The following is a 20,367-nucleotide window of genomic DNA, read 5'->3' on the forward strand; positions in this document are numbered from 1 at the left end:
AGTTAAAATGGCAACCTTAGTTGCTTCACTGACTTGGAATCGGCGCCATGGAGGCGTCCAGCGTCCTGCCGCAGAGCGAGTCGGGAAACGATTTTAAACTGAGGAGGCGGCTGAACGCAAAGTTGCTGCTTCTCAACGGCGGGATTTTTGGAGCCGGCGTTGGCCCCTGAGGCCTCAGGTGGAGAGGGGCGCGTTGGGACACACTGTCCCTTGCCCTTTCCCTCCGTGGGCTGAAGCAGACTCCACAGGAGCGAGGGTCGCGGAGCTGGGTGGCTGAGTCAGCGGAAATGTCCTTCCCGGCGTGAAGTGTCGGGCTCGGCTGGCGCCTGCGGGAGCGGAGGTCTCCTTACTGGGCCCGTTTGCGTCCGTCGTGAACCCAGCTGTGGTGGAGCGAGAGGGCATTTGGGAGCGCCAGGGTTTCCTCCGGACTTAACCTTTCGCTGTCATTTTGGCGGCTGTTTTACTTCAGGGGATTTCAGTTTCGACGTAGTTTTGGATCCAGACTTGAAGAATGATTCGTGAAGGGAATGGTTGACAGCGTCATCACGGCATTTTATTGGTAAGATTCTTTGTTATTGGTCCAGGCGTGGCAGTAAACTTTGTGTTTTGCCCTGTTGTGTGGTCGTTATCTTTACAATACTTGGGGGTTCAGATGTGTTTCACACGACCTGCTTAGCATTGGCGTTAGGTGACGATGTACAAAAGTGATTTAAGTCGGGGTCCCTTCCTTCACGGACTTAGCACAAGAAAAACAACTGAGTTGTAATTGTGTGTTCTGAACTGCAAGTGCAAGAGGAATTGGCCGGAGAGCTAGCTCTGTGGATACTTGGAAGCTTCTCCTGAGGAGATGAAACTTGAAGGGTAGATTGGATTTGGCCAGACAAATGGGTGTAGAGAAGTAGTCTTAATTGGCAATAGGTTGAATAAAGAAGTCTGGGAGCAGAGGCAAACATGACAGGCATGAAGAGCAGGAGGGTGATGAGCAGCCTAGGGCAAGGGGGCATGTTTGGGTGTAGGGCAGTGGCTCTTAACCGTTTAAAGAATCATCTCCTGGACCTTTCTTCACCCCCTTCTCCCACCAAATACACACGCATACACCATTTTGCATCCAACCTTAGAGGGCTTTTAGATTTAGGAAAGACCCTTTGTCCATGGATCTTGGGGTAAGAACTGAAGTAGTAGAAAATGAACCTGGATAGGATCAGATAATATGATCTCGTGCCTTGAAACCCAGGCAGAGAAGTTTTGGCTTCATTTATTTAGAAGATGTGTGGGAATTGTTATGGGATCTCAAGCAAGGTAATGACAAGATAAAAGTGGTGTCTGTGGAGAAACTAGTCATGGATTTGGGGAAAGGGGTTAAGACTGGAATAAGAGAAGTGGCTATAATTAAGAATGCAAGTGAAGGCCAAATCTGAGAGGGCTAGTATGTATGCTTTTAAGAAATATGTCAGAATTTGATGCTAATTCGGATGTAAACGTGAAGTTGAGGGAAGAGTAAAAGATGACTAAGGAGTATTTTAAGGGGCAGGAAGGAAAATGAGAAGGAAGAGTGGAATTATTATTGAGAAACAGGGTAGTTGGAAAGGAAAGATTGATTGTAAAATAATGTTTAGCTTTGAACTTAATGAGTTTGAGTACAAAAAAGTTTAATGTTTTACAGGAAATTGGAAATGCAGGTGCAAAGGTCTGAAAATAGAGATTTAGGAGTCATATGTAGAATGAATGTTATATGGAGAATGAGTGATTTCAGAGTCTGGGGAGACACGCACTGTTGGGACTGGAGGAAGGATAGGAATCAGCAAATGAATCAGAAGGAACCATAAGAAACAAGGAGGAGAAATAATTGAGTGTCTGAAAAAAAGCAAGGTAACAAAGTTTAGAGGACTAAGGATGAGCAAACTTGATGAATCAAGTATTTGGCCATGGTTTTCACAAAAATATTATTGGTAATCTTCAAAAGTGCCATGTCTTTATAGTGATGGATTCATAAGAGAGGTTGCTGAAGATTTCCAAAAAAATATTTATTAGTAAGTGAAGGCAATAGTTGTATACCATATTTCCAGGAAATTGGTCTCAAAACGAATGAGACGAGTAGGATTTAAACAAAACGTTTTTAGTGTTAGGAATACAAGAATATGCATGGCAGTGGAAGAAAAGTATCCTGTGAAGTAGAGATTAGAGATGATAGAGGTTTGAAATAAACATGGGAGATGGTGCCCAAGGGAAATGTAAAGGGACATGGAGATCAAGAATATTGGTTGATGGATTGGCTTTAGAAAGCAAGTAAGAGGACCTTTTTCCTTACAGTTGGAAGGAAGAATATTGAGGCAGTAAAATATTAAGTCAAGCTATATTTTTAACCTCTTAATTATCTGGCAGGGCAAAATTGCACATTATTGAGTATGGAGTGAGAAAGTAAAATAGGTATAAACCATTTTCTAATCTTTAATGCATGGATTGGGCTATTTCACATTACTGCAGTATTAAATTACTCAAGGGAAATGTTTTCTCAATACCAGTCCTTTCAGAGCTAGTAGTCTTTCTCTCACCTAGATAGACTTTAAAATCCTTTTGGAATTCATAGAATTTCTCTTTTAAGTAGTCAAACTTAGTAGGGCTTATTTTGCCTTGAAATTGATCCCTATTGAAAGGCAGTGTGCAAGAAGGAGGTAAGAGCACCCACTTTGGTGTTAGACTGTCTCGGTTCAAATTCTGGCTCTGGCATTTTTAGCTGTATGACTTTGGCAAGTTATTTAATTTCTTTATCTTCCTATCTGTCAACTGGGAATATAATAACCGACCTCATACAGTTGTTTGAGGATTAAATGAGACAATATTTGTTAAAGGGCTTAGAAAGTTACCTGGCACATGATGAATACTCAATAAATGTTAGCAATTATTCCAAATAACAGATTTGAAAGAAACATTCAATGTAGATGGGACTGATTAAAATTCCATTTTGAATACACAATTCTGTATGCATTTAAAGGCAGACTGCTTTAGAGTAGCTGCTATTTAAGTTGTATGGTATATGATCTTTCTCTGGGCATTATCTGAGTTTTGAGAACTATATATTTAATTTATGGAGTTTTGTGCAAGGTATAGAGTGTGTCATACTTTGACATGATGAAATTTAAATATAGGGTTTCCCTGGTGGCGCAGTGGTTGAGAATCTGCCTGCCAATGCACGGGACACGGGTTCGAGCCCTGGTCTGGGAAGATCCCACATGCCGCGGAGCAACTGGGCCCGTGAGCCACAACTACTGAGCCTGCGCGTCTGGAGCCCGTGCTGAGCAACAAGAGAGGGCGCGATAGTGAGAGGCCTCTCACTAAATAAATAAATAAATAAATATATATATATATATATATATATAAATTTAAATATAATGATAAATAAAGCTCTTCACTTGTGAAAAAATTTTTTTTTAATTAATTTATTATGGCTGTGTTGGGTCTCCGTTTCTGTGCGAGGGCTTTCTCCAGTTGTGGCAAGCGGGGGCCACTCTTCATCGCGGTGCGCGGGCCTCTCACTATCGCGGCCTCTCTTGTTGCTCAGCACGGGCTCCAGACGCGCAGGCTCAGTAGTTGTGGCTCACGGGCCCAGTTGCTCCGTGGCATGTGGGATCTTCCCAGACCAGGGTTAGAACCCGTGTCCCGTGCATTGGCAGGCAGATTCTCAACCACTGCGCCACCAGGGAAGCCCTGAAAAAAATTTTTGAAAGGATAACTGTGCCACTTCTTGGGAGTAATTTTTATAACTTTTAAATCATAATTCCTTTCAATTTTGGAGTTCCATGAAATACTTCTGTTCAATTAAACCAATACTTGCTTAACAATTAAACAGCATTCAGTATTATACTAGGGTAATTATACAAGAGAAATACAAAGAGCATGATTTCAGTCAAAGTAGTTTTTCTGGGAAGAGAAGAAATGCACACCAAAAAAATAGTACAAGTAGATGAATTCGGGCCAAAATGAGTGGTAGAGACTAGGTGATTGAAGAGAGCTGTGTGGGCTGGTGTATTATTAATCTCCAAAGATTTTGTAGAATATTCTCGAGGGATTTTGTTAGACTCATTTAGAGGGCTTTTGGGCTTTTTCAGAATATTTACCCCTGAGGATCTCATTCTGTACGTACACACACACACACACACACACACACACACACACACACACACACACACACACACACCTTCCCAGAATGAGCCACTGATACAGACACAGACAGAAGTGTGCAACATGGGTATTCTGGGGGGAAAAAGGTTAACAAAACCCTACTATTTGAAAAGGGATCAAATTCACACATGGTTTTAATGGAGGTGGAATGGAAAAAGAACACTTGAGGTAGGGAATATGATAAGCAAACACATGAAGACAAGGATGTGTTTATGTCTAGGATAAGTAGGATAAGGACAAGCTGAATTATGAGTTGTGAATGCCCAGTAGAAGAGTAGAATTTATCTCATCACTGAAAAGTTTTTTGCACAGGTGACTAATAATAAAGTACCATTTCTGAAAAATGGATTACCCTCAGATACGGAACGTTTAGTTGTGGTAATAAGACCTGGCTAAGGAAGTAGCTTTGGGAATGGATGGAGAAACTGAGGAAGGAAAAATTCAAAAGAATGTGCTTAATGATTGTATGTTAAAAAATGAAAGTGGGAGACTACTTAAATACGTTTAAATTAACTTAGAAAATTGACAGGAATTTGAAAATGGACCAGCTAGCTTTTGGAAGGAGGACAGAAGGAGCTGAATTTAGTTTTGAACATAACTGTGTTTGGGCTATCTGTAAGATGTTCATAAAAATAGCCTATAGCCAATGAGAAATATAGGATTTGATTAAAAAGTCAAAATAGGGCAGGGAGTAGGAGGGAGAGAGAAAGAATTCCTTTATAGTAGATAGAGGAATCAGTGAAACTATGAGCATGAATTAACTTTTTACTATTTAGAATTCTGGTTTTATTTCTTTTCATGTAGACCATGGATTCTTATGATGCACCAGAATCGACTCCTAGACAGTGTGCATCCTCAAGGCTTAAAGATTACTTTATAGGTGCCACCCCTCTGCAAAAACGATTAGAATCAGTCAGGAAGCAGACTTCATTTATCCCGACTCCACCTCGAAGGAAAATTCCCCAGTGTTCACAACTTCAGGTATGCTCTTTGTGTTCCTTTGTGTTACTAATAATTGAGAATGCCTGTGAATGAAACATTTCAATTGTTGTTACTATTTATAGTATTTTTAGTATATTATTACTCCCTGTGGTAATAAAATAAATGAGAAACAGCTATAACAATTATTCACACTATCAGTACCATATGTTTTTTAACCTCTTTTTTTTTTTAATTCTTTCTCTTTATTTCCTAGTTTTCAAAATAATGCTAGGGGTTGCTTTCTTAGCATTCTCCAATGGTGACAAAGTTTTTGTTTTTTTGGTTGATTTTTTTTTAACTTTTTATTTTATATTGGAGTATAGCCGATTAACAATGTTGTGATTGTTTCAGGCTGCCACATAACATTGAGCAGAGTTCCCTGTGCTATACAGTAGGTCCTTGTTGGTTATCCATTTTAAATATAGCAGTGTGTACATGTCGATCCCAAACTCCCTAACTATCCCTTCCTCCCTGGTAACCATAAGTTCCTTCTCTTAAGTCTGTGAGTCTGTTTCTGTTTTGTAAATAGGTTCATTTGTATCATTTCTTTTTAGATTGCGCATATAAGGGATATCGTATTTCTCTTTCTCTGACTTCATTTAGTATGACATCCTCTAGTTCCGTCCTTAACCTCCTTTAATTTGGGACGTTTCCACAATATTTCTTTGTCTTTTATAACATTGACATTTTTGAAGAATATGTTTCCTCCTCTTCCCTTTTTAAATAGAATATTCCTCATTTTGTATTTGTCTGATGTTTTCTCAAGATTAGATTGAAATTATGTATTGCTGGCTGGAATACTGTATAGGTCGTGTTGTATCCTTTTGGGAAATAACATCTGGTAGCACATAGGTGATGTTAATTTTGATCATCTTGTCAATGTGTTGCCCAATAATTACTGCTTTATTCCCCCCTGCAACTAATAAGCGGTCTGTGGGGAGACACTTTAAGATAATGCAAATGTCCTGTGCCTCATCAAAATTTTGCCTCACACTTAACATCCTTCATCCATTGATACTTTTTGCCTAATCCCATCTTTATGGTGATGGTTGAAAAATAATAATTTTCCATCTCTATTTGCTCCATATTTACCAACCAGCCTTTGGCATTCTATTTTAGGCCCTTCTCATTTCTATTCCATTTATTTATCTATTTATCAGTACAGATTCATGAATTCCTGTTTTAAAAATTTTTCTAATTACTTACTAAATTATTTTCATGTTTATATTGTTTTGGATTTGTCTGGTGGCAACATGCTCTGTTTTGATCATTCATAAAAAAACCCTGTGTATTAACATTAGTAATTTGTAATTTTACTGAACTATGAAATAAAGCCCCAGTTAATACAAGTTTTTTTGTTGTTTTATAAATTTATTTAATTATTTATTTATGGCAGCGTTGGGTCTTTGTTGTTGTGCGAGGGCTTTCTCTAGTTGCAGAGAGCGGGGACTACTCTTCCTTTTGCGGAGCACGGGCTCTAGGCGCATGGGCTTCAGTAGTTGTGGCTCCAGGGCTCTAGGCACTCGGGCTTCAGTAGTTGTGGCTCGAGGGCTCTAGAGCACAGGCTCAGTAGTTGTGGTGCACGGGATTAGTTGCTTCACGGCAAGTGGGATCTTCCCAGACCAGGGCTTGAACCTGTGTCCCCTGCATTGGCAGGTGGATTCTTAACCATTGCACCACTAGGGAAGTGCCGTCAATACAAGTTTGATGGATGCTTTTGAGTCACTTAGCAAGGAACCTGGCTGATCAGTCACCTACACCTTCCTTTTAACTTTTTCTTGTCTGTGTTGTGGGTCTAGTATCTTTTGGCGTATGAGAAAAGTTTTGCTTTTTTGTGAAAACTTCTTTAAAGAAAAATTACTAGGGCTTCCCTCGTGGTGCAGTGGTTAAGAATCCGCCTGCCAATGCAGGGGACACGGGTTCAAGCCCTGGTCCGGGAAGATCCCACATGCCGCGGAGCAACTAAGCCCGTGCGCCACAACTATGGAGCCTGAGCTCTAGAGCCTGCGAGCCACAACTACTGAAGCCCATACGCCTAGAGCCTGCGCTCAGCAACAAGAGAAGCCACCGCAATGGGAAGCCCGCACACCACAACGAAGAGTAGCCCCCACTCACCCCAACTAGAGAAAGCCCACGTGCAGCAACAAAGACCCAACACAGCTGAAAATAAAATGTAAATAAAATAAATAATTTAAAAAAAAAAAGAAAAATTACTAGTCCTGGTAATGAAAGTTATGGTTCTTAACCAGAAAACAGAGATTGTATATAAATTAAAGACTGGAAAAATAAAAAAACAAACATTGCAACAGTAAAAAAAAAAAAAAAAAAAAAGACTGAAATGTCCAGTTCAGTGTTTCCTTTCTCTATGATACAAATAATTTTGCCAGATCTTTTTTTTCTTGGCCGTACCACACGTCCTAAGGGATCTTAGTTCCCAACCAGGGACTGAACCTGGGCACTGGCAGTGAAAGCGCCAAGTCCTAACCATTGGCCCCCCCTTTTTTTCCCCCCAAATCTTTTGATAGTAATAAAAAAAGTTTACAACTTTTCCATGAGTACTCTAGTCAGAACAAATATTTTTGTCAAGTGGACAACTGTGGTGAAAGTTCCAAAAGATATTTGGGACTGTGGAAGTATGGATTCTGTAGAAAAGTTCAATTCAGGATAAAACTAGGAGCTTATGTGGGGGTGTATGTGAAGACCCTCAGTACTGCCATAGTGCCAATACAAATGAAGTGTTTTGTTTTTAGTGGTCCCTGTGATTCCAATAGAGCCTAGCCACAATACTCCCATGTATCTTTTTATTTAATCTACTGAATTAGAGTGATGGAGTGAATTTACTGCCAAACAATTTTAGAAATTACTTAATTAAAACCAATGAAATTAGATGCTCCAGTGGTGACTATTTTTAAACTCTATAATTTGAAGTTTCTAAAAGTATGTAACTGTTCATCCAATAAATATTTATTAAACAGCTGTTCTAGATGACATTGTTCTAGGTGCTAGAGATACAGTAGTGAATAAAGTAGGCAAAATTCCTGTTCTCATCAAACTCATACTCTAGTAGTGAAGACAGTAAAAATCAGGCAAGTACCTAATGTCAGGTAGTAATAAGTGCTGTGAAAAAAATAAAGCATGTTGAGATATAGAGTGACAAAGCTGGAATGGGTGCAGGTGCTACTTTAGATAGGGTGGCCTCTTGAGTGACATTTGGGCAGAGACCTGAATGAAGGAAAGGAACATGCCATGTGAACACCCTGGGAAGAACATTCCAAAGGGAAATTACAGCAGATGCAAAGATCAGGTACCCAGTAATGGCTTTGTTTTAAATATTTAAGATACTGTGATTAAGTTCTTAGTTACTCATGTTTCCTAATTCTTAAACTTCCTTTGTCTTGATTTTTTTTAGGAAGATGTTGATCCTCAAAAGTTTGCATTCCTTCTGCATAAACAATGGACTTTATATAGTTTAACTCCCTTATATAAATTCTCCTATACTAATTTCAAAGAGTATTCTAAACTTCTGAATGCATTTATTGCTGCTGAAAAGCAAAAAGGACTTGCTGTGGAAGTGGGAGACGACTTCAACATCAAAGTGATTTTCTCTACTCTCCTGGGAATGAAAGGAACACAGAGAGACCCTGAAGCATTTCTTGTCCAGGTATATCATATAAGCAGTACTTGCTTCCTAGGAGAAAAGAATGTGCGTTGTCTTGGTTTAGAAATTGTGATGTTTTCTTACTGTTTTTAAAATTCTTAAGCTTGTGATTTATAACCTATTTTATGTCTTGTTTGACCAAATTATAGTAATTAGATATGACCAACTTAAAAAAAGTTTTTTTCCTTTTACAATATAATTATGTTTATTTTAGAAAACTTAGAAAATACATAAAAGTACAAAGAAAGGGAGAAGTTTGAGCTGCAAAGAAGTTGGGATTCTTCTCCTGGAGCTGAGTAAAACCTACCCCTATCTAGGGCTCCTTCCTTCTTTCCTTCCTTCCTTCTTTCCTCCCTTCCTTCCTTTCTTCCTTCCTTCTTTCCTTTTGAGGTTCTTGGCAGGCGAACCTCTGCTCTTTGTGGGCCCACAGATCTTCTACTTACACAACCCCAAAGACTTGTAGGCTTGAGGAAGTGAGGCTCCATCTGTTTGTGGAAATTTCTCTCAGTAAACTAGTGCATGGTGATGACTCCAGAGTTTCATCCATAGTCAGTATAATGGAAAATTCTAAGACTTATGACTCTTTTCAACATGAACTTCAGGATTATATTAGAAAGCAAAGAACCAGAGGATTACAACCAGAGGTTTGCTTTAGAAAGGGGACAGAAGACTCTGTGTACAGAGAAAAGGACCACACTGCACCCAGACCTCCAATGCTGGAGCAGAGATTCCCCTTCAGGAGGCCCCACAAGTCCCCCAGTTCCTACGAAAGGCCGAAAACAGTGGAAAGCCACTTAACCCACACTGTCCAATATTCATCACTTCCGACAAAGACTGGAACCTGTAAATCACTGTCAGAAAAAACATGACCATTTCTTCAATAACCGGTGGTTTCCAAGCCCACCTGTGCAAGGAATGGCCACTGGCCCCCACACAGCACAACACAGAGAAGAGGCCAGCTGCTTCTCAGAGGACCACACCAGTGTCCATCAGGCAGGAGATCAAGACGGAGGCTGGACGGGAAGGTCCAGGGAGGAGGAGGACATGGCGATGAGAAGCAGGTATCGTGGAAGAGGACGCACCACAGGGATGAAGAGGATGAAGATTCCCACAAAGAGAACAGGAGGAAGGCCAAAGTGGCGCCAGGAAGCACAGAGAAGTCCAAGTACAGAAAGAGCACCCATGATTGGAACACCATGAAGGAGGGAAGAAGGTCCAGTAGAGAGAAGAAGCATCCTGGCAAACATAGCACCCAGGAGTGGGACTTGTGGGATGAAACTATCCTCGGTGGTTGTTACTGATGCTGGAGATTTGGGACCTGGGTATTAAATGATATGGATCCATTGGAAAGGCTGGATTAAATGGTATTGAAGCAATTCATTAGCCATACTTCAAAGAAAATAAAATTCGATCCCCACCTATATCAGACTCTGTTCAAATATAAAAACCCAGTTGGTTTAAAGATGTCAATTTAAAACCCAAATAGAAAAGTATTAGAAGTAAATATAGGAAAATTGTTTTCAATCTTGGAATATGAACGGCTTTCCTGAACAAGACGTTTTAGCCAGGGGCCATAAAAGAAGAAAAAATAATACATGTATTTGCAAAAACACTTAAACTCTGCATGTAACAGAAGATTTTGTTGTACATTTTCTTAAAAACAGAAATAAAAAGCTATGCATTGTGCATATGCATTGAGCAGCTCCAGAAAGATACACGAAACAATGGTAACTGGGCTCTGGGGGCAAGAACTGAGTTGGGGGAGGCGGGTAGACAGAGGTAGCTGATAGACTAACTTTTCAGAGTGTACATTTCTATTTGAATTTTGTACTATATGAGACTACTACCTTTCCAATAAATAAATATTTTAAAGGTTAAAAAAAACAAACAAAAAAACAAAGAAAGTTAAAAACCACAGTTTAACATTTTGGTATACATCTATTTGTCAGTAGACAATCTGAATAGGCCTAGTCCTATTAGAGAAATTGAATCAATAATTAATAACCTTCCAAAACAGAAAGCAACAGATCCAGATGGGTTCACTAGTGAATTCCACCAAACGTTTAGGGAGGAAATTACACCAATTCTCTACAATTTCTTTCAGAGATAGAAGCAGAGGGAATACTTCCTAATTCATCCTATGAGCCCAGTATTACCCTAATACCAAAACTAGACAAAGACATTATAAGAAAATTACAGACTCCATCATGAATCTAGATATATCTATTTGGCTGTCTGTATCTGTTAAAATTGTGATCATATTGCCCATACTTGTGCATTATGGCTTTTTTTTTTTTTTTACTAATAATCAGTGCTGTAGATAGTTACTCATGTCGTTTTGAGTAACTAAATGTAAATGTAAATTTTACGTTTTTGTAAATTTATCTGTTTAATTCTATGGTTTTTAGTGGGATTAAAATCCTAGAAGTAGAATTTTAGCAAAGAAGTAACATTGTTACATATTGTGATATATCATACCAAGTTACTCTCAGAAATGTAACATTTTACATTCCTTACTATATGTAGTATATAAAAGTAATATGACTGTCCTTTTATTAAGAAACCAGATTTATTTTATTATTTATGCCTGTTCCTTCTGTTTCTGCTAAATTAACTCATTTTAGTCATTGATAAGTTAAATGCTGACACAGTTGAAATTTTGTTTAGTTGTATAGATCAGGGGTTAGCAAACTATGGCCTGCTGCTTGGCTTTGTAAACAACGTTTTTTTGGAATAGAGCCCCTTTCATTTGTTTACATATTGTCTATGGCTGTTTTTGTATTACAACAGCAGAGTTGTAGTTGCTACAGAGACTACATGGCTTGCAAAGCCTAAAATATTTACTATCTGGCCTTCTGCAGAAAAGGTTTGCTGACCCCTGGTATAGATCATAGTATTGGCAAGGATCTCAGGATTACTGGGATTAGGTTCAGCTGCATATAACAGAAAGTCTAAATAACAGTGACAATAGAGGTTTACTTGTCTTCCAAAAAAGTGTCCAGAGGTAAGCTTTTCCAGGCTGGTAAATGCTTCATGAAATTATTAATAATATAAGCTCCTTCTGTCCTCTCTATCATCCTTGGTGCATGGCTTCCCTCCTGTGGTCACACTATAATCTAAATTGGCTCCTGGAGCTCTAAATACTATATGTAAGTTCAAGGCAAGTAGTAGGAGGAAGATGGGAAAGTCAGACCGGATGCCTGCCGCTGAGTAAACCTTTAACGAGACTTGCTGACACCCAACAGATACTTCTCTTTATATCCCAGATGGAAGGAAGACTAGAAAAAAGTTTTAGTGGGTACTTTGCCACCTCAAGTGAAAGCACTGTTTTACTGTGGAAGGAAAAATAGATACTGGGTAGATAATTAGCAGTCTCTGTCAAGTTGAAGCAGTTGATGCCCAAAGAAGTTACATGGTTTGCATGTCATCAGGCAAGCAAATATTCTTGTGAGGAATAGAAATAACCTCTTGAATTCCTAGTATAGTGTCCTAATAGTTTTCTAATTAAATCTCATTTCTTGCCAGGGTTACAGGACTTATAGGTTATAAAAACGTGATAGACATAATACATCTGGCTTTAAGGTATTTGAAAGTCTCATAACTTCTTGAACAAGGAGAAAAATGGCAAAAATAATTGTTCAAATGATCATCTCTAAAGGGATATAATATAGGGCTGTGATCTTCACCTTGTCCTGGTCAAACTTTAATTAAAACTTCTATTAATATCTGGAAGGTATGTTTGTTATATAATTTACAAATTTAAAGTTTGAGGGGTTAGTCAATCTGCTAGAAAATATAATCAAGATTCTAAAAGATCTGAATGGATTGACACAGTGGGCCAAATTGAAAGAGATTAATATTTTAATAGGAATAAGTTTACTGCCTCATTGTAAGTTGGGGGGGATTTACCTATTAATAGCAAAAATGAGTATGTAGGGTTAATTTATGTAAAGCTGTCAACTAAACCAGAAAACTACTGTTAAGATTATATTAGTAGGAGTATAATCTAGGTTAAAGGTGGTGACAGTCCTGTAATCAGACCTTTTTGAAGTAATTATGTTCACTTATGAATGACTCCTTTGCCAAAGAATTTCAGAGAAGAGTGTCCAGATAGTGTGAGCACTTGAATGTATGTCATAGAAGGAATGGTTGAAGAAACTGGAGATGTTGACCGTAGCAGTATATATGATAAGGATAATCAAATATTTGAAGGGCTTTTTATGTAGAAGAGAGATTAGATTAGATTTCATCTACATGCACGTAAGGAAGAAAGTAGGACCAGTGGTTGGAAACTGTAGGGCCTAACATATGAAAGAACATTTTAAGTGGATAGACAGAGCTCCCTTAGGAAATAGTGACGTCTTCCTCAGTGGAATAATTCAAGCACATTGGATTCGGTGACCTTTTACAGTCCCTTCTAAAGTTTTTTTTAAAAAATTATTTATTTATTTTTCGCTGCGTTGGGTCTTTGTTGCTGCGCGTGGGCTTTCTCTAGTTTTGGTGAGCGGGGGCTACCCTTCGTTGCGGTGCACAGGCTTCGCATTGCAGTGGCTTCTCTTGTTGCAGAGCTCTGGCTCTAGGCGCACGGGCTTCAGTAGTTGTGGCTTGTGGGCTCTAGAGTGCAGGCTCAGTAGTTTTGGCGCATGGGCTTAGTTGTTCCATACCATGTGGGATCTTCCCGGATCAGCGCTCGAACCCATGTTCCCTGCGTTGGCAGGCAGATTCTTAACCACTGCGCCACCAGGGAAGTCCCCTTCTAAAGTTGAGATTTTTGTTTTCCAGTTTTTTAAAGTCTTTGTTGAATTTGTTTTATGTTTTGGGTTTTTTGGCCAGGAGGCATGTGGGATCTTAGCTCCCTGACCAGGGATCAAACCTGCACCCCCTGCATTGGAAGACGAAGTTAAAGTTGAGATTTTGAGACTTTTTTTTTTCAGGGTACTGTACCTGGTTATACCATATTGGCACCCCTTTTTGCATTTTGGTTGCACCAAGGTCTTGCCATATACCATGTCTGTCCTAATAAAGAGTATTAGGAGAAAGGTCAGTTAACTTGATACACCCTAATAATGATCAGGGAGACTATTACCTCTGTGGTTTTTGGCAGGTAATACTACATATCTTCTTATTTTTAAATGTACTAATTAATGCTGAGAAGATGCACTTTAGGAGTAGATGTACTTTCGAATTTAATGAACCCGTTTGATTTTTCTTCATAGATTCTGTCAAAATCTCAATTGCCATCTGAGCACAGAGAAGGTAAAGTGTTGTGGACTGGTTGGTTCTGCTGTATATTTGGAGACAGTCTTCTGGAGACTGTTTCAGAAGATTTCACCTGTCTACCCTTATTCCTTGCAAATGGTGCAGAGACTAATACAGCCATAATTGGAACCTGGTTTCAGAAAACTTTTGACTGTTATTTCCGTCCCTTAGCAATCAATGCGTTTAATCTTTCTTGGATGGCTGCTATGTGGACTGCATGCAAAATGGACCATTATATGGCTACTACTGAATTTCTTTGGTCTGTACCCTGTAGCCCTCAAAGTCTGGATATTTCTTATGCCATACATCCAGAAGATGCAAAAGCTTTGTGGGACAGTGTTCACAAAACACCTGGAGAAGTTACCCAGGAGGAAGTTGACTTATTCATGGACTGCCTGTATTCACATTTCCATAGACATTTCAAAATTCATTTATCAGCCACAAGATTGGTTCGTGTTTCAACATCTGTAGCTTCAGCACATACTGATGGAAAAATAAAGGTTAGTTGGAGCAAATCTAGTTAAGTAATTTTTCCTTATTGTTGCATAGTTTTCAAAATGTATGGCAATTGTATTTTCCACATTGACGAAACACTTTGGGATGTCTGCCAATTGATGACAGTAGAGAGATTTTATTTTATGCTTTATAAATGGTTTACTAAAAAGTCTTAAGTCTTCTATATGCAGCTTTATAGTGGAAGGATACTTACCATACACTGTGTGCCCATAGACTTTGGTAATAATATGACTTATTCTGTAGTAACTTTGAAATTTTCAGAATTTTCTTGTCAATTTTTAAATAATTATCAGAGTAACAGGATTTTGTGTGTTAGATAAGAAACTTATAGTAGAAACACAGAACTAAAATATCATCTTTATATTTTAGGCTTTTCTATCCCTACTGGGAAAGAAATAATAGAGACATTGTTTTAGTGTATATGAAGGCCTTATTAGAGAATGTATCAGAAATAAACTGAGAAAAAAAAAAAAGAAAAAAACTGAGAGTAGGCACCTAAATATATTTAAGTGTATTATATTAATATATTTAAAATATATTAAAATACAGCCACAATAAACACTCGTGAATATTGGTCTTGTCACTGTGCTAGGAGTTTAACATACTTTAACTCTAATCTTTAGAGCAACCCTATAGTTAGGTGTTTCTATCTACATTTATTTTATTTTTAAAACAAGGAAGCTGAAGCCAAGATAGGTTTAAGTGACACATGCAAGATAGCTTAGTAAGAGGAAGAGTCAAGATTTAAACACTTAATCTCTTAGGTTCCAAGAAGTTCATACTCTATCTTATAAGCACTACTTAATGCTTTTCAGACTGGAGGTCACAATGCAGCAGTAGGTTAGGAAGTAATTTGACGAGAAGAAACCAGCTTTAAAAAACAAAAGAAAAATAGAGTGGAAAATATAAAAATGAGAATATATAACATATACTAAGGATATACATTTGCTTGTACTGGGTCATGATGTTAAATTTATTTCTTACTATGGTTCACAGTAATAAATTTGAAATATTATATACTATTCCATCTTACTTTGACATTATAAAGAAATAAATTTACATTTTAGCACCTCAATTCAATTTCATGAAGTCCTTATATTTTAAAATTTTATTTCCATATTCTCACATTCTATTAATAAACTACATTTTAAAACTATTTTATATAATTGTTCTTATCCATCTATGAATGTAAGGGTGGCCCTGTTTTATCTGGCCTATTCTAAGGGCCTCTCGTAAGGATCTAAGACAGTAACTGTGGCTCCTAGGTTCAAATAATGCCATGATGAAGCTAACATTTATCAAGCACTAACTGTGCCAAGCATTATTAACCATTTACACATATTGTCCCATTTAGTTTTCACAACAACCTATTTGCATAGGTTGTAAAGAGGAAATTGTGGCACAGAGGATAAGTAGGCTCCTTCAAGATCACACAGCTAATAAGTGGAGTTGGAATTTAAACCCAGTCATCTGACTCAAAAGCTTATGCTTTTAACTGCAACACTGTACTGCCTCTCAAAAGTTTGAAATTAATGTATTAACCAGGTTTCTGCCTCTGCTTAGTTTCTACAAGACACTTTGGCATCATGTATCCCTTTGAGAAGAAGGAAGGTATGGAACTCTTTCTAGAAAATGTAGATACTCAATTTGCATATAAGTCTAAGGGGTTCGTAGATACTCCTTCCTCTTTCTCTTTAGGCAGATATCTTACCCATGGAAGCCAGGATAAATAAGAACCCTAGTCTAATTCCATCTAAGCACCATTGACTAATAGTTGTAAATTTATTAAAGTCAGTCATCTTTATTAAGTAAAGTCTATTTGACTTAGAACAGCAATGGTTTGGGTTTATATTCATAGCTTAGCTTGTAGATATGGAATTTAAAATAAGCCTGGAATATTTATCAAATATCAAACTGCTTTGCTATAAGTAATTGTATTTTAATTTTAAATGTCTTTTTTTTTTTTTTTCAGATTTTGTGTCATAAATACCTTATTGGAGTGTTGGCATATTTGACAGAACTGGCAATTTTTCAAATTGAGTGAGGCCTTGTGGGGACTATAAGTTATGGATTATATACCTTTTTCTCATTGACTATCTGCCTAATTGCTATGCTGAGGGGGACTGCAGGAGAAATGGGCATCTGTACATCTGTTTTCCTCACAGTGCCTTGGAGTTACCCAGATGAAAGCCAAGAAGGATCTAGAAGAACAAAGAAGGTGGTAGTGGATGAACCACAGCCAGGTGCTCGTGTAATATAGTCCTGGTCATCTGGGATGCCAGTCTGTAGAATATGCCGAGTTATTAATTTGTTGGCCATCTTTCTAAAAAATATATAATGTTTTATTATGTGAAAATTTTTAGGATTCAAATGAGATACCTCTAATATTGAATATTTCTGATTTGCATCTTTAAAACCTTTAATCCCTAATTTTAAGCATTTTAGACTTGTAGTCAGAGAGAATTTCTATGTTCTATAGACATTTTCCTAGCATCATTTTGCTGTAGAGAACCAGCAATCAAAATCCTCCCCAAAGGAAACTAAAGTTACTATACATTTTTTAAGCCACTAATAAATATGCTTCTGTTTTTAATGCTGTTTAATTCTTATTGCAGTATTGAATTAAATATTCACTTTTAAAAGGAAGCCTTGTGTTTATCAGTGTTTTGGTGACAGATCTTTAATAAATATCTCAGGAATGGGAAGTCATAGGCTTTTTCTCTAGCACAAAGGTTACTCAACAACTGTATGGAATCATACAAATCGTAGAGTTGAAAGGCAGCTGTGAATCTTTTTTGAGGGCAGGAATTATATTATGTAATTTTCATGTCCCTAATTTTGTTTTAGCACAGTGCTTGCTAAATATCTGTAGATTAAGTGAATTAATTTTAACCAACTCTTACATTTTGCAGGTGAAAACTACAAAATTGCACAACTTAGATGTGCACAAGATGTTATATCTAAAACTCTTCTTTTTACTCACCGAGCAGAGGAAGATTTTGTTTTACTTTAGAAACAATGTTTTTTAAAATCTTCTTGGAAAGAAAATAACTATAATAGGCTGTGATTCAAAAACAAGGACTAACTTCTGGAATGGGGTATTATTTCACATATACTAGGCACAGCAGAAGTAGTGAAAAAAGCATGGGCTTTGGAATCAGCCATTGGAATGGACATTCATTGTCCTTTGGAATCAGACATTCATTCATTCAACTAAAATTAAGCTCCCACTGTCTACTCAGAATTGTATTGGGTAAAAAGAGATATAGTAGTGAAGATAAAAAAGATCCTTGTCTTGTGGAATTATATTCTAGTAGAGGAAGGCAAAAGATAAATAATTTCAGATTGAGATAAATGCTATAAATAAGGCAGTGCAGTATGAAAAAGGGTGACTGGGATAGTGCCTACTTTATATACAGTTGTCAAAGAAGGTCTCTTTGAGGAAGTGACATTTGAGCTGAGTCCTGAATGATGAGAGGGAACCAGCTGTTTGAAGATCTGAGGAAGCATGTGCTAGGCAGGTGAAACTGCAAGAGCAAAGGCCTTGAGATAGGCAAGAGCAAGCTCTTATTTGAAGAGTAAAGGAAGTCTGTGTGGCTGGAGCATGGTAAGGGTGGAGTAGTATGAGATGAAACTAAAGAGATTGTGCAGGGACTTCCCTCATGGTCCAGTGGCTGAGACTCTGTGCTTCCATTGCAGGGTCGTGGGTTCGATCCCTGGTGAGGGAACGAAGATCCCACATGCCATGTGGCCAAAATAATAGTAAGTAAATAAATAAAATTAAATTAAAAAAAAAGACTGTGCAGCAGAGACTTCTTCCATCGTGATAAGTCTCCCAATTTCTGGCTGGGCGTGTGGTTGCCCAGAATAAAGGTGACATTTTCTAGCATTTCTCATAGGTAGGTACAGTCATATGACTAAGTTCTGACCCAATGGCATAAAAATGCCAGTGTCATGTAGAGCTTCTAGAAATCTTGTTAATAAACAGTAGGCCTTTACCCCTTGCCCTTATTCTTCTTCCAATTTTGCTGTTTGGAACACATAAAATGACTGGTACTCTAGTTGCTCTTTTAGGTCACTGGGATAAGGGTCAGGTCCTAGGGACAGCAGAGCATGGCCTGGAAGGAGTTTGTGCCCTGAGGACTTCTTGAAGCTGAACTCCAGTGCCAACCGGGATGTTCTTCCTCCAGACTTATGTATCAGAGATGTAAACTTCTATCTTGTTTAAGCTATTGTTACTTTGGTTCTCTTGCTCATAGTCAAACCTAATGCTAACTGATACAGAGAGGAAGAATCCACATCATCTAAGTTTTTACAGGTACTATGAAGAGACTGGATTTTATTCTAAATGCAATGGGGAACCACTGAAGTTTTATGCAGAAGAGTTATATGATCCAATTTGTATCTTACAAGATTTTATAAGATATGATGGAGAATGAGTTGTAGATGGACAAGAGTGGAAAAGGGAAAACAGGTAAAATGTTGTTAGAAATGGTACAACCTCATGGAGAAGTTAGCAATATCTAACAAAATTATGTGTGATTTACCCTTTGACTAGTAATCCCACTTCTGGGATTCTATCCCCAAAATTCACTAGCAAAAATATAAAGTGAAGCAGAAACGAGGCTATTTATTCCAACAGTATTTGTAATAGCAAGACTAAAAACAATCCAAATGCTCATCAGAGAGGGATTGGTTGAATAAATTATGGTATAGCTGCACAGTGAACTACTACTGTGTAATTATAAAAGGGTTTGAGGAAGATATATAATATTGCCATGGAGTTCTCTCTAGGATATATTGTTATGTGAAAGAGCAAGATGAGGATAGAGTGTATAGTATGCTATCTTTTATGGAAGGAATGGGGGTGGAATATGAGTATGTGTGTATATTTCCCTACAAAAACAATGGAAGGATAAACCAAAAACTAGTAAAAGTGATTGCTAATGGAATGATGGGAACCAACTGTGTAGAGGGGACAGGAATGAAAGTTAGGACTCACCTGAATGTTCCTTGTTTATAGTTTGGAACCATATAAGTGTTTTATGTAATTATGAAACAAAATTAGATCAAAAAGAAAAAGCAATCCTTAAAAACTGAAAACAAATGAACCTAACTATATTATGTTCAGACCATAATCACACAAAGAATCGTTTTTAGTATCTCTAAATCCTTGTATTTTGACTGTATATCATCAGTGGGCTATATCCTAGGAAAAGAAGAGCAGCAAAGGAATCTTAAATTGCATTGTTATCTTATTTTTAATAATATTGGTATTGTTATTTTACCACTTTTCATAACAGGATAAAATATATGTGACTATAACAATGTTAGAAACCAAGATTTCTAACATTGTAAGAGAAAAATACAATTATAAAATCAAGTAAGTTAAGTAGAAACTCTGTAATATTAACTTTGAATTGGAAATATCGGAATGAACTCATTTATTTTTGAAATGCAAATTTTAATTTTGATGAAGCCCAATCTGTCAAATTTTTCCTTTTGTTTCTTGTACTTTGGGTGTTGTATCTAAGAAATCATTGCTTAGTTCAAGGTCCTGAAGATTTACTCCTGTGTTTTCTTCTAAGCATTTTATAATTTTAGCTCTTAAATTTAGATCTGTAATCCATTTTGAGTTAATTTTTATGTATGGTGTGAGGTAAGCATTCAGATTCATCATTTTGCATACAGATATTCATTTGTTCCAGCATCATTTACTGAAAAGGCTGTCTTTTTCCCATTGAATTGTCTGTTACCTTTCTTAAAAATCAGTG

The 20,367-nt window shown here is 37.6% G+C and overlaps 1 protein-coding gene across 2 annotated transcripts; it reads left to right on the forward strand.

Annotated features, from left to right (window-relative positions):
* Positions 1-148: 148 nt before the first annotated feature.
* On the forward strand, positions 149-20,097 carry CENPL (centromere protein L). 2 transcript variants are annotated; one of them, XR_013829519.1, is made up of 6 exons: positions 149-559; positions 4,984-5,160; positions 8,570-8,821; positions 14,035-14,577; positions 16,566-18,355; positions 18,912-20,097. XR_013829519.1 is itself a non-coding variant. In XM_079930028.1 (5 exons), the coding sequence occupies exons 2-5, from the start codon at positions 4,987-4,989 to the stop codon at positions 16,635-16,637; spliced, it is 1,041 nt and encodes a 346-aa protein (XP_079786154.1). In that variant the 5' UTR covers positions 149-559; positions 4,984-4,986; the 3' UTR covers positions 16,638-20,097. The 2 variants fall into 2 exon arrangements, 1 of the variants encoding a protein (XP_079786154.1); XM_079930028.1 differs by having other exon boundaries at positions 16,566-20,097.
* The last annotated feature ends 270 nt before the right edge of the window (positions 20,098-20,367 follow it).

The sequence above is a fragment of the Stenella coeruleoalba genome, assembly GCF_951394435.1.
Source record: "Stenella coeruleoalba genome assembly, chromosome: 1".
NCBI classification, from domain to species: domain Eukaryota; kingdom Metazoa; phylum Chordata; class Mammalia; order Artiodactyla; family Delphinidae; genus Stenella; species Stenella coeruleoalba.

What these genes read in the sequence shown, in the direction of transcription:
- CENPL (XM_079930028.1), top strand. Translation starts at nt 4,987, where the DNA reads ATGGATTCTTATGATGCACCAGAATCGACTCCTAGACAGTGTGCATCC. An exon ending in CCCAGTGTTCACAACTTCAG is followed by an intron (nt 5,161 to 8,569) that starts GTATGCTCTTTG and finishes GATTTTTTTTAG; the next exon opens with GAAGATGTTGATCCTCAAAA. An exon ending in ATACTGATGGAAAAATAAAG is followed by an intron (nt 14,578 to 16,565) that starts GTTAGTTGGAGC and finishes TTTTTTTTTCAG; the next exon opens with ATTTTGTGTCATAAATACCT.